We start from the raw sequence: 15,122 nt of genomic DNA, 5'->3' as shown, positions 1-15,122 counted from the left end.
TGAATAATAAAGATTCCAAGATTTGCCTAATTTTGAGTAGTACCCTTAAAATCACATCATGTTCTTTTGATCATAGAGAAGTCACAAAAATTGCCATCTTAATGGAGTAAACCATAGGTATAGCGTGTTGGTAATGATTTTGGTTACTTCTTATCTATAGATCTAGGAAGCAGATACATGAGAGATTGTTACAGAATTAGGAGCTTACAGTGGAAAAACACAAAGTAAGTTGCCCCAGACTGCCTTATGTAGATGTCCTTTTCTTTAGATTCCTGTTTCTGTCTGAGTTTTCTGGTGGGAATTCAATAAGGCTGTAAGTGGGGCTGCAAAAATCACTTTAAATTCACGGTAAAGTCTAGTAATTTCAAATGATGAGCTTTATCGTAATTCAGAAGGAATCTAAATATCAGTTACATGACACTGCTTTATTTGTGTCTTTCCGTTCTTTTTCTGCTCCCTCATCAAAACACAAAACATCAGAAATGTGCCAAAAAGTCTGAAAAAGAAAAAAAAAAGAGTAATAAATATGCTGAGGCTTCCTTTCACAGAGAAAAAAAATGGTGGAAAATGGTCTGTAGGATCAATATCACCATGAAGATCTGATACAAATTTTGAAGATCCATTCTTTCCCTTCCGTATAAGTATAGATTCTCCAACATGATAGCTTGGAAACAAGTAGTTTGCTTCTGCTCTTTATTTGAGACGTAAAACTTGTAATTGCCTTTCAAATATACACTAAAGTTTTATAGTGGTGAGAATGAGTTGAAGCCATTTTCTAACAGGTGGTGACACACTTCGTTTTATGTTGTATATAGGCCTCAGCTATTCTATTTGATGTAGCTCCTAATACCTCTTTCCCACATTCTGCTATTCACATTCACTTTCTTTTACCAATGTTTTCTCACGACCTTGAGTTTAAGGAATTTCATCAATACATCTCTCCAATTATCCAAAATGTTAGAGGTACTGTCGGATGTCCTCTTGCTCGCTTGGATCTTCATTCTGTTAGAGTTCATCATGTATTAGAGTCACCAGGAAAGTTGAAGGGTATTTATCCTTTAGGGTTTGTTTTACTAAATCTCTGTGAAAATAAGAAAAGCTGGCTTGATTCCCTCTATTTATACATAGAAATAACTCTTGTTCACTGAATGACCCTTACCCTATAGATCCAGTCATCCATGCCATGGGGAAAAAAAATGTTGTGTCTATTCATTTTCACTGGATGTCATCCAGAAAGCAGAAATATTACTGCTTATGTTCATCTCGTGTTGATGAACTGCAATAAAGGACTCTTCATATGCCAAAGTTAATCTGCTAACGTAAGATTTACTGCTCTTTGCAGTGCCATGCCAAACGTACATCTTTAGCACTTTTCCCTGTTTTTTCACCCTAGCTCTTTACTCCTGGCAAATCCCCCTACTACTAAACTGTACCCAAGTAAAAAGTTTTAAATGACCTGAAACTTTCCCTTCTCTGAAACATAAAATCATTTGATACATTGGCCTATGAGGGGACACGCACACATTCACATACAAATGGAAATGTCATTGTCATTTACAGAAGAATTCTTCAAGCTACAATGTCAGCCTCTAAGTCTATAAAATAGTCCTTCCCAGGGGAGTGAATGGAAATCAGAACTGTATTACTTAAACAGTTAGGTTCGGGTCCTGCAAGTTGTATCTAAGGTGAGCAAGAGCTCTGCCTCAAAATAAGGAGTTGCAGACTCAGCTCTGTTTTCAGAAAGCTGTTCCAGAAAACATGTCAAATCATTTGTTATCTGTGCTTGCTGGCAGTTATATGCAAATCCATTTGTATACTGATTGCTTTTTCTACATGATGTTGTTACATAGCACACATGGTATAAAAAATTTGATGTCTATCTAGTATAGTGTGTGTGAATGTAAATGGACAGCAGAATTCTGTCCCATGCTGTTAATGCGTGTGTGCCCCAACCCCTTGCTTTCAGTTTTTCCTAAGTGCCAGCAGCTTATTCCACAGCTGATGTAGAGGTCTTTGCCAGTGCAAAAGAAAAAAAAAAAAAAAAAAAAAAAAGAAAACCAGTTGCACTTTTTTTCTCTTATTTTGAAGCAGTGAAGTCCCTCCAAAGGGCCAGTCTAAGTTCACCTTGAGGGCATTTGCAGAGGCTACTTTAAAACAGAAATCTTTAGTACTAGTCAGTTGAAAGATGAAGCCTTTTCTGTTCTGTGTAAATAATTTTTGATTAATGTACTGTTCTAAGGCGATTCCTGATTAGCATATCTTATAGCTTATTGTCAGACCCTGTCCACAGGGTACAATTGTGACACAGACTGTGAATATTCAGCAATAGGAGTCTGTAAATCTGAGTAAGTAATGACAAAGCCTCTTTAGGGAAAGCCAGAATGAGGTGAGCTGAGTAGAATAATGGCAGTCTTGGGGGGCAGGGGGGTATTTTAATTTAATCAAAGCCAAAGCAACTGAAAAAGATACTATTAAAAGGACTTGCTCCCTGAAGTAAGTACTTCTCAGATAAATGCACAGTTCAAGCTGATGTACTAAATTGGCGTCCTTACATCCACTCCATTCTCTGGATCAAAGCAAAGTTAATCATTTCACTTGTCTTTTATCTGTTTTATGGATGTGTGTGTGGGGATGTGTGCGTATGTATGTGTATGGTGTGCGCATGTGCACACATGAGTAACAGAAAATAATGGCAATGAGGGAGGGGCTTTTGCATTTTCTGTAATGAAGTTGAAGATTTTTTTTTAATGTAGTGGTACCTAATAGTCATTGCCCACTGTTGTAAAAGCTCAGGAGTATTGCAGCTTTCTCTTGCCTGTGTTTGCCCAGCCACCCTTCTACATACTACAAGCACTGGGAAATTTCAATGACACAGCTTGGAATGGGTTCAGTGACCTCAATTATGCCCTCCCACCCACTCCAAACTCCTTTCAATTTGCAAAAAGCTTTAAGTGGACAAAACCCAGATGCCTTTTGCTTGTAGTTCAGTAAGAACAGATTGGGCATGTAGATTCTTGTCAAAGTGATATATGTAGTTCATTTTCCATTAACTCTTTCTTAACTAAGGATTTTAAATTCTCGGTTCCAAGTCTAGCACTCTGCTTTGCTTTCCACTGCTTTTTAAAGTTCATTATGCCTGCAACATCATTTAAAAAAATGAACCTTAAAAAGCCTCAGCTAGACATTGACTGATATGAAACAGACTGAATGTTTGGTTCTGCTTTTAAAGGCAATCACTTTTTTTTCTTTTTAAACTTGTTTCATATGTAGTAACCCATCCTATTGTCTAAGACAGTTCAAAATCACTAACTAAACAGAATAAATAAAAACACCAGTTTGCGGGGAGAAAGAAATCATGACTTGTGGAAATGATTTACCAGTCAAAACCAGTACATGGGCCCTGATGACCTTGAGAGCTTGTTTCAGTTGGCTTGCTTAAACTTAGATTGCTTTCATAATGTTGCAATATTGTCTCAAAGAGTCCCTGCCTCTCCCCTCCCCCAGAACATTTCATTACACTTCCTTTCTCCCTCTCTCTCTCTCTTTCTCTTTCATTCTGCAGAAACATGTGCTGTCAATAATGGAGGCTGTGATCGGACTTGCAAGGATACTGCGACAGGGGTACGATGCAGTTGCCCAGTTGGATTTACCCTACAGCCTGATGGGAAAACGTGCAAAGGTCAGCTTCTGTTTGCTTTGCAATGCATCATTTGCCTTCAGCCCTTCCAGTACAAGATGTAAATATTCAGTTGTTTAATCAATACTTTTAAGTTAAGGCAATACTGGCACAGTGATTGCAATTGAGTTCATTAGCTTTCTCCTTCCCTAATTTTTCTGTATTTATCTATTTCAATCATTTTTCTCTATATTTATTAGAGGGCTTTATTACTGCAAAGAAATGAGATACAGAGGTCAAACTGTTTCGAACTGACCAGACATTTAGCAGAACAACTCGGGGCTGCAAAAAGCCTTCAGTTTCAAAGTATAGTCTGATACCCTTGTAAAACTTCAGTCATCTAACAGTGTTTGAATTTATCTATTTAAAAAGCGAGTTAAAATTCTCAACTAGTACTTTGTTACTTGCAGATAATGAACTGGTCATTATGAAGAGAAGCCAAGCAAAAGATGCAGATGTATTGCTCAGAAAAACCCAGACAGTTGTCCATTTCTGCCCCTTCAAAATATAAGTAGCCAGCTGCAAAGGAAAACCAAAACAACATTTACTAGTGCGCAGGTCTAAACCATATAGCCGGTGCTCAGATTTTACTGTTCCAAAGGCAGCACAAGATCTTTGGCATTTTGTTCTTCATGACTGTGTTAAAACTGAGGTCAAGGGAAGAGAGAAGAGAAAAGAGCATCTGATACCACTGTCAGCATCTGTTCTCAGTTACAGAGACAGGGACATTTCTCAGATATCGCTGCAGAATCACACTAAATGGCACTATGCACATGAGTACATTGGGACACATATTAGTAGGACCAGGCCCTCCATCAGACATTTTCCCATCTTCCTGTGTATTACTTTTGAGCTCCATTGCAAGAGACTTGGTGATGGACATCCAGGAAGACGTTGCATATATTGTTGTCACAGAGAATACTGTTTTATCACTCAGTGACTTCAGCAGAAGTTGACCTAACTTGCTAAGAAACTATTGAGACTTTTTTCCTTCAAAGTAACCAGCAATGTCAGAAAATCTTCAGTCCAGGGCTTGATTTTACTTAAAATAGTAAAACCCACAAAAATAAACAGAAAATGTGTGGTTTCCTCTTGCTCCAGGCTGAAAAATCCCAGTGCTTGGGCATGATCCTGTTAGTATTTATAGAAATAACAGTCCATTTGCCTGTTTATTTGAAAATAAAACATTTAAACTGCCATTGCACACAATGTTAATAGTTAAGGGTGAACACACATCAAAAATCAGTCGTTTTAGTTCAAGCCACATAAAAATAAATCTTCATTTTTACAGGCAGACTGGCTAAACCATAGCAGAGCAGTAACAGTGATTCCACCGAGTGCTTAAAAAGGAGGCATTTTAATACGGTAACATACACCTAGACTTGATCATAATGTTTATTATTGAAACTGCATCATGAAAAAAAAAAGATTAATTCTAAATTTAGAAGTTGGGCCATAGAACTAATATGAAACAATATTTATATAATAATCAAGTCTATAATTAGTGCTACGGACAAAATGAAATATTCAACTGATCTCAAACTAAATACCCCAGCTCTAAGCTCTTTCACATTTTTTTTCTTTTCCCCTTTTTTATGAGAAGAAAATGTAAGAAACAAAATCTGTATTTTTATGATGCTGCAAATTCTTTCTTACTTTCTTAAAATAAGCAGCAACTGGAAACTAACTCACATGGTTTAACAAACCAACCAGGTCATTTCTTTTTAACCTTTATTGACATTTTAGGAAATAGTCTTCATCATAAAATGGTATGTTTTACATTTAATTTAAAGTAATTAATAATATTTATCTAATGTGATATTTAGTCACTGTGAGATTTCTAGACTAGATTCTGCTTCCCTGTGCACAAAGGATCCTGCGCTTAAACTGACCCATGAAATTTCTTCCATAGCTTTTGCAGGCAGCCCTCAATCAAGACTGCTCTCTAAGATTTACATCTTCTGAGTGCAAAAGTGAGCATTTTGGTAGGGTGACATCAAGGCCTTCTCAGCTCCTCTTGCTTATAGGTAAAGCCTGGAAAAGGCTGGGGTGGGGAAATTTCATGTGCACATATTCAGTTCACATATGTGTGATCACTTCAAGTTTTCTCCTTTGATTTTTTTTCTCTTTACTCATTCATTTGACCGGCCCACAATTTCTCATATATACAGTTCATTGTTCCCTCTATCTGTGTGATAAGGGCAATGGATTAGCTATTGGATGCCCTTTAAAGCACCTTCAGGGGTCATGCAGCTGTCACATCCTGACTTTCTTCAGCAGAGTTTTCAAGTCCATCAAGTGTCACAGGATGTCCAAGTGAGATTTTTCATAGAAGCATCATTTTAAGAGAGCTTATATTTCTAAATATGGGAGAAAGATATGCCATTATCTATTAAAGGAAAGTAGAGAGACAGGACATGTGAGAAAAGCTGAGAGAAATTGAAGGGATAATTAATATATTAACTGAAAAATGCAATTGTGGGCTGAGCAAAATGATTAATAAGTTTGGGTTGAATTTAGCAAATAACGTTGACCAAAAAGAATGTTTTTATTGGAAAATATACGATTTTTCAGTCCATTTTGGCATCTTCCTCTCTAAGGCATTTTACATAGTACAGCTACTATTTGAAATTGTGTAGGTGCTTAGATTCAAGAGACTTAAATAACACTCAAAAAAAATCTTAACCTTTGAGTACTCCGAGGTGAACACTGTGTAATTTCTTAATCTGTAATTCTAGCTCCCTTGTAGGTCATTTCCTCAATAGTGCTCTTTTACCATACTCTTATTTTATAGAAATCTGTTGCCACTTTTCTTCCTTATTTTTTTGCAAGGGAATCAGGTAAATTAAAGAAAATTTTTATTCTTAAATTAATTAAATAATTAAAAATACTATTTTTCTAAATAACAAAAGTTCCTGGATGGTTCTGTTCAAAAATCAGGACTAGACTGTTTTAGGCCTTATATAGATATATAATGGGAAAAAGAGTTTTCTCTCCAAAATGTTCACAGGTTTTAGTTTAGTTGTTTGGAATTTCATTAACTGTTTAGTAAAGAAAAAAGTAAAGTATACATACAAAAGGAAAGGCAATTTTTAAAGAGTATATGCAAACATGCTTTATTTGCCAAAAGATGGCAAATAAGCCCTACTAAATGTAACTAATTGTTCTACACTTTGTTTGCAATATCATATTTCATATTTTGTAGTTCTATTATAAAAGCTGGGATGGATTAAAACCACAGAGTAGAGAACTGAGTCAAGACTGAAACTCTGGTATTTCTCCTGGCCCTTTCCCAATGTATCAGAGAATGGAGGGTGCAGGAAAGCAATTTCCAAGTCATACAGGGGACCTACCTTCAGCAATTTTACTTGTCGACCTCTTTCACTATCTTAGTGGCAAATGAGAGTGCACTGTACCTCAAAGAATCAAGCTCCTTTTGTTAATGCAGAGTGCAGTCTGGTTTATATCAAATGTCAATAACATGGAAAAAGAAATTGTGGAGAAAGTTTTAACATGAAATATGTACAGGTAGCTGCATAGCCAGTAGGAAGACTTATGTAGCAGAACATGGTTTTGGTTTCTGGAAGCTGAAAAAAATCTTTTTTTTATCTGATTCTTTCTCCCGTACATGTATTACTTACCTGATCTCATAGTGAAATAAGAGCAGAAGTCCTGTCTGTGGTCTGGTTAGAGAGACCTTCACATATATTAATGGTGGCTGGGAAAAAATTAATTAACCTTTTGCTGTTCTTTAAAAGTCATTCTCAAACTCAAGTCTTCCCTCAGCTGGGTTGGCACACAATGGAGAACGCTCCTTTTTTCCCTTCACTTTTCCTATCAAATTGTCTCTTAATAAGCCAAACAATGGAGGCTTTGTCAGCTGAGACGAGACACATCCCGGACAGACCGAGTTCCATATTCTCCCTCTAATTAGTGCTATTTAATTTCTCCTGCCATTGTAACTGAGTGATCCCAGCTTAATGCTGAGTTCATTTGATGCTGTCGATTCTTGTGCTACACATGACAAAACAGTGTAGTTCATTTTCTTAAATGCCTACCAAGTCATTGCACAGAAGTCAGCTAATGCAGACAGAAAGGAAACCAGAGGATTAAAAGACGTAGTGGCCCAGGATGCTTATTGCTCATTGCCTTCTACGCACTTTTTAATATCCCATATATTGTGCGTATCACAGGTTCTGTGGGCTCTAGCTCCCTTGCTTGTTGGTTCTGCTGAGTGCCCTTTTCATGCATCCAGCTGTAATCTCTCCACAGTGAGAAGATTCATCAGTTTAGTATTTTAATTACAGTAAATACAACTTATGTAGCTGATAAAGCAGGAGACTCATTTACAAAAAACTTGCAGGGTTCAAGAGCAGTGAAGTCTGAGTAGATTAGATTTAGCACAGATTTCTGAAGATTGTTTCAATCCAGCTGCCAAACTGGATCAAACAATAAAGGGCTCGTCTGCCTGAGGGCAGCTACAGCTGTGCAAGGGAGCATTCTTCTTCCAGGACTTACAGTGGAGAAGGACTGAGAATGACTGCAAAAGACATCTGAGAGAGACAGGGACTTGCTTTGTGGGTTCTCTAAGAAGGGAATTAGAGCAAGAGGAAGGTCCGCAGGCTTCTGGTATGGTGTAAAATGGAGGACTATGTGTCTGATGTGCCCCATCTCTGTCTCAGGGATTTAACAAAGAAACTGTGCCCCTGAAGCACTCTTGTGCCCCAGAATAATGCAGCTTCCCAGCACTGTACACACAGACATAGAGGAACTGTGCAGGGTGCAGCACTTGCTGAACTGCTGGAGTCAAATGGCAGAACAAATATCATTTTTAAGCAGGAGAAGAGAAACATATCTGGATTTTTAAGGGTTATAGAGCAAAAGCCACATCTCAAATATGGCTTTTCTGTAAACATCTATAAAGTGCCACCTAGCTTTGCAGTGCCCCATAGATGTTTTGTAACAGCAAGATGTGTATTATTTTATTTCACTAACTTTCTGGTTTGCGTAATTTTCATAGGTAAGCTTGACAGTGCGATTTTGGGGAGGTAGGTACTCAGTTGGTCTAAAATGTCAGTGGTTTTAGTAGCAATATGATGTCAGATTAATAATCTGCCACCAGCTCAATACAGCAGAACAGATTTTTGCCAAGCCCAGGTGATCTCATGGACATGTATTTAGGAGACAGAAAGGTCCCTGCACATCTCCAGCTAGAGATAGGGCATTTTGTTTACTGTGCAACACTAAGTAAGCCCTTCTTAGCCCTCTGGCATATTGTTTAACTAGAGCAGTGTTACACTGGGGTTATGTGACTGGATGTTGTTTAGGCAAACATTTCTTCTTCCTGCTGTCTCATTGTCATGGTTACCCAGCAATGTGATGTGCTCTCTACTTCCTTGAAACAGGGCCCCATCCTTTTGCATTCAGATGCAGCAAAGAAATGTGGCACTTACATGCTTAAATACTTGACTGTGCTGCAGTGGGAGCATCAGAAATGCCTTAGTGTTGAGTGATTTGTCCAGTAACACAACTTTCTAACCTTCCTTACCATTAAGCAATCTAGAAAAGAAGAGCAGGAGTATAGAGACTAATGAACAATTTCAGTCAAAGGACTAAAATTAAGGCTTCTTGAAATAAAAGGAAATTTTGGCAGTGGCTTTAGGGTACCCTAGTAATTGCTCTTTTTTATCTTTCTTAATTGCAGCCTATTACAGCAGGAAAATGCATTTTAAATTGCTTTTGGATACAAAAAAGTTAAACCCTGAAAGTGAATTAAATTTTGAAAATGGAATTGTTTCAGTGAGGAAAGTTTGTTATAGAATGAGTTTCAATGAAGCAAAATATGTCATGTTTTGTTAAATATGAACCAAAAGGTTTCATTAAATTGAGTGTTTAAAATTCATGCTTAACATCAGTTTGGTCCGAGAATATGACTCATGTCGAAGGCTTTCCTCTCTTTTCATTCAGAACACACTAAGTGAAAAGCTCACAAGGAACAGTTTAGCAGGCCAGTTAGGCTTCATTTCCTGGCTACAGAATATCTGTGAACAGTTATGATTTCCTCCATCATTCTATTGGTTGAAATTACTTAAAATTTGTTTTAGGTTTTTTCTCTAAATTGGATTAAATTGACTAAAGCTTTTAGAATTGCATCTTGTCAGTCTTGATCAATTCATATGAAACTGAAAATGTTTCCTCTTTTTTCAGAAAGGAATACCAGAAGGAGTTGCAGGTTATTTTTATTGTTTATTATGAGTAAGATGCAGTTGTTAATCTGGTACATCAACTATTATCTTGCTTGAGTTATGATACGGCCTTTGTTTTACTGTGATTGATTGGATAAGTTTCAGAGTGGTATTTTTTTTTCACTGACTGCCTAACTGGGGAATTTTTTGCAGTAGGAGTAATTACCTATGATGAACTCAGGTTTTGTTTGGTTAATAGCCCTGATCAACCTGACATTTTTTTTACATGCCAGTAAAAGTTTGACAGTGAAATATATCCCTGTGCAAGATAACCTCTGTAAAGTATATGCATCAGTCAATTTCACACCAAGGCAGAGAGAACTTTAGTGGCACATGTGACTCCACTTTTCACATCTTATAAGTGTCTCAATGCCTTTAGAATCAAGTCATTAAGTTTGGAGCAGGTCTTCTGAACTAAGATTTGTCTCACCTAAGAGGCAAATGCAAGACAGGCACAAATGAATTCATGTGAATGAACTTTTTTGTTTGTTTGTTTGGGCACCGTTCTAGTTTTCTTCCTTACCTATGAAGAGATCTCATTGAAAGCAGTCACCCAAGTACAAAGTTTTCCTTGGTTGGATTGGCACAGAAAATTCTTAGGTTTCTGTTTAAGTGGCCATTATTTTAACAAAGTTATACAAGACTTTTTCATAAACGTGTAAGAAGCATTAGCGAAGACATCACTAAAATAGCATGCTGAAAGGTAACCCAAGTTCCCTGCTGAAGTGTGTAACTTCCATTTGAGGCTGCACAGCTACAGAATTTGGATATTTAGCTTCTATGTATCTTCGAGGAACATATTACATTAGAATCACTAAGATACTATGCTATAAAGCTGGAATTGTGTTCCCTGTTGAATTCATTCTCATATAACAGCATTTTAAATTAAGAGGAATTTAAATTATCTTCTCAAGAGTTTAAACTTCTAGAGGTTTATGGAGGTAAATCTGTTCATAGCTTAATGACTACTCTTACTTGAGATCTGCAGTCTACTTTCTGTGCATCTCCTGTTAGCAGTTAGTGTGGTGCCTCTGATACTACCCACAGTGAAAGGAATATTGGTGCCTGCTCTACACTACATGGCGTTAGTGTCAATAGGTATTGGGTTGGCACCCAGAGCAGGTCCTGGGACATACAAAAAGAGCTTTTTCCAGATCACCTTTCTCTAGCAACATGAAGTTTTGGGTTTTTTTGACACATGTGAAGAGGTCAGTTTAGCTTCCTTCACATTAGACACATACCATTTTTGAAGGAATATAAGCATTAGGAGCTACTAGCCATTAGCCATAATGAGCCATTAGCATTTCCCAATGCTCTCTCAAAAAAAAAAGGGAAAAAATTACACCTGAATGGTGTGAAAGAATAAACTCAAATGAAGTAAGTTGCTGGCAGTCATCACTTCCACTGCAGTCGGAGTGCTGTGGTACCAGCAAATGTCAGCATAAATATCAGTCACAAGATTACAAGCAGCAGTGGGTTTTTTGAAGAGGATGTCTGACAAAGCCAGAAAGGGCAAAGACCTGCTTGTCTTATTCCCTTTTCTTCTGATTACATTTCCCTTGATAATTGCAGCACCTGAAATGGCCATTTACTTCTGTGTCATATCTTTAAGATAATTTATGTAGTTAATAGAGAAGTTGTACTGTTAATACTGGTTCATGCCATTGCTGCTGGATGCCAGAGTAATTTGGTGTACAGCACATTAAATTTTGTTAGCATTCTGCTGATACAGTTCATAGTTTGGTTTGAAAAGTAGCATATGGAAAATGGTTCCTTAGCCGTACTCTCAGTGAAAGTTACAGTGACAACTAGTGAGAGCAGCTTTTCATTTAAGCTAATAAGTAGCTTCTCTTTGCTTGCTACACATAAATACAGCTATCTGGGTTGGATTGCTCTGGGATATCCCAGAGCAATAGTATGCATGTTGTTTAGAGTCTATCAAAAGTAAGGGAAAGACAGGATTACTCTCAGTAGGCTTTCGTTTACTATTTTGGTAGGTCCACTAGAAAAAAAAATTCAAAACTTTGCAAATGGAAACAGATTAAGATACACTGAGTGATTAGACCCTCTATGAAGAAGCTGATCCAAGCAGATAGAACGTTTTAACCATGATTTCTGGGAGTGGCAAGTGATACAAGGCTTTTAGGTGACTGGCCAGATACACTTCAGGCTTTTTAGGGGAAAATTTCTCAGGCATTTCAGAAAATTGAATCCTTGTGGGATTTCAAGTCAAGAACCTCAGAAAAAAAAGGCATTGAAAATTACTGTTTCATTTTTAAAATAGAGGTTGTCATCCTCAGGCCTCTGTATAGACTGCCCTTCTGTGACTCTTCCTTTGATCCCAAAGGCCTATATTGCCCCTGCCATGGATACAGAACTAGAATGTCTGTCCTCTCTTCCATGCATCGGCTATCAGTGAGCATCAATTTCGGTTTTGGACCTTGTGCCTTTTACTTCTCTCAGGAATCCCACAGTGTCCCATTTTTTAGAATATGGTCAGAAGAATGGTGACCCCAAGGAAAAACAAGCACATCAGCCTTGGAAATTCCTGATGGGATTAGAGGTCTTACATCATATGGCTAAGCTACCTTGTATTTGCACAAGCTTAAAGATATGTGCTTTGGGAAATAACATGGAACAGCTGGCACCCTCTGAACTCCTATCCTATTGCAATAATATGCTCATAAGCACACGCAAAGTCTAATCCCAGCCTATAGGGTATCCACTTTACTTGCCTTGAAAATATCTCTGAGCTGGTTTACACATTCCACTTCCCTTCAGAGTCTGACCAATGAGGAATAAAGTGACTCTTCTTGGTCACAACAATACAAACAAAATAAAATAAAAAAATGGGTGTTAATACAGTGGTGGAAAGAGACGTGTTCTCCACTCACGTGTGAAAGTCAACGCAGGACAAAATTCCAGTCCCTCTCTGGTTTCCTTCTACCTTCTGGATCACTCCCTCAGAAAAACATCCTACTCCAGAATTTTCTTTATTTTTATCAACAGCACACCATAGCCTGTTTGTCAAAGCCAGTCCACAAGCTGTCTGAAGTCAGGGGATAGAATTTTTGAAGTTAGTTATTAAAGTATGTGTTGTCTTTTAACAACCCTTAAGTGTTTACTGAAGTGGTTTATTTTGAGCCATTCTTTCTCCCTGATGTCTTTCTCCCTGCTTCTCATCAACTTAAACCAAGAGTAAACTTCCCAATAGTCAAATCAAGATTTAGTTTTCATAATTCATTATACAGCAACTCTACTTCCATCAGACCCCTTACGTGACTGCTTTGAGGCTACAACAACTTACCCTCCCAGTGTTTGTAACTAGAAATAAGTGTACGTTCAAATATAAACACCATTTGTGTTTGCTTCTTTGTACATGTAAGCAAAGAACTACCAGAAGATAGAAGAGCTCAGATAAAATCACAAACCACTACAGCCATGAATCAAAACAAAAAGTACCTTTGTACTCTCCATGCTGAACAAAAGCAAATACAAATCTTGTGGCTGAGGTCTGTCTTTTATCCTAAAAACAAGAAAAAATATTAAATACAAAAGCCTCCTATATCTTTGCATGCATAAATTGTATGACAGAGAATGGAGAATGGACAAAGGAGCATCTTTGCCTTGCATGAGAAGTCAGCACCTAAATAAATTCATGAGCGTGAGACTGATGTGAAGAATGATGGTAATGAAAACATGGGTCCTCCAGTAACCAGACTAGTGCTTTTAGGAGGACCAAAAATAGTAATTTTCTATATATAAATTTCTACATAATTTTCTATATACACATATTAAATGTGCAATTAAATGTTCAATTAAAATAACTGAATTTCTTTAAAATGCCTTCTGACAAACAAGTTCTGACTATTTTTCAGTGCTTCTGCATAGTTAAGTGTCATGAGATCACATGCCATTTTCAGGAAGCAAGCAGATAGCTTTTTGGTAAAGGCAGATTTGTGTGAATCTCAAACTGCTCAAGTGATTTATGGAAACCAACGGATTTTCTGGGTAGATGTAGCAGCAGCAGCAGCAAAGGATCTCCCTGTCTCTTTTCCTAATATTCCTCGCCTTCCAACAAACCCCATATGACTGAGAAAATAGAGGCATTTGTGCCAAAGAAGCAACCAAATGCAGCCAGTGGGTGATTTGGGACTAGGAAACAATAGATGCAGCTGCCTAGCCAAATTAAAAAGTAAGAAAACCAACATTAAATGAGAGGAAGATCTGGACTTCTGTAATGAAAACAGTGGTCCTGTTCCATGCTTGAGTACTGGGAAGAGTTTCAGAGAACACACACTCTGTAACCTCTTTGGGAAAGCACCGAGAAGATTGTGTTACAGTGTAACCCAGTAAATGCTTCTGTAGGGAATTCTTTGGCATATGAATCAACCATATGCATGGACTGTGCTGCAGAGGTAACAGGTAGAGTTGTAGTTGGTGAAAGAAAAAGATGCAAAGGAAACTTTCTAAACTGATTTGATAGGAGTGACAAGCGGAAGACTAAAGCCAAAAGGGAATATTAAATAACAGAGGCAGTTTTGAGGTGGTTTTTATTTTGGTAGGACTTGAGCAAGATGCAAGACCATCTGTGCCCAAGAAAAACCTCATAAAGATCAGGGTTGAGAGAAGGAAAACTGAGTAACTGATGGAAGAGCAATGGTCAAGTTCAGTTTATCTAAAGAGCTATTTGTTTTAGAGGAAATAGATAAGACTAGGAAATCAGACCAGAGCATGAGTTCCCAGGTAGCTACAAAACCATTTTCAAAATAGCTACTTAAGTGTGGATTAAAGAAGCAAGCATTAAGGCCTGTCTGCAATACCCTTATTGCTGAGGCTGTAGTCATTTTCTGTGATTATATTGATGTTATCCAGTGTCAAGACAAAGAACAAATAAGAACAACCCAATGTGAGGAAAATGGTAACAGCATCTGGCAGGCAGCTGCAGCATCTCAGTAGAAAGCTCTGTGTCAGGTCCAGTGAGGGGGCCGTAGTCATCTGGCCCAGTGCTGCTGCCCTGGAAACAATTGTTTCAAGACTTAATAAGACTGAGAATTGACTCAGAATTAGGATTCTGATTTTTTTCACCACTTTTTAAAGAAAAGAGGAAGTTGAGTGTTGTCAGTGCAGAGGCAAATCTGGCATGTGATAAGATGGTAGAACGTTTGACTGAGGGGCAGAGGGAAGCACAGAGGGAGGAA

The 15,122-nt window shown here is 37.7% G+C and overlaps 1 protein-coding gene across 1 annotated transcript in view; it reads left to right on the top strand.

Annotated features, from left to right (window-relative positions):
- Positions 1–15,122, top strand: part of SCUBE1 (signal peptide, CUB domain, EGF-like 1) — a gene marked incomplete at both ends in the record, with an annotated part of 90,859 nt that overhangs the window by 18,339 nt on the left and 57,398 nt on the right. Inside the window, one exon of the mRNA XM_010079497.1 lies at positions 3,563–3,679. Within this exon, the coding sequence (XP_010077799.1) occupies positions 3,563–3,679 (117 nt within the window). The remainder of the gene's footprint in view (positions 1–3,562; positions 3,680–15,122) is intronic.

Source organism: Pterocles gutturalis, unplaced genomic scaffold (genome assembly GCF_000699245.1).
Source record: "Pterocles gutturalis isolate BGI_N339 unplaced genomic scaffold, ASM69924v1 scaffold6589, whole genome shotgun sequence".
Taxonomy (NCBI): Eukaryota; Metazoa; Chordata; class Aves; order Pterocliformes; family Pteroclidae; genus Pterocles; species Pterocles gutturalis.
The sequence above is the reverse complement of the archived record's forward strand: the minus strand, read 5'-3'. Positions and strand labels throughout refer to the sequence as shown.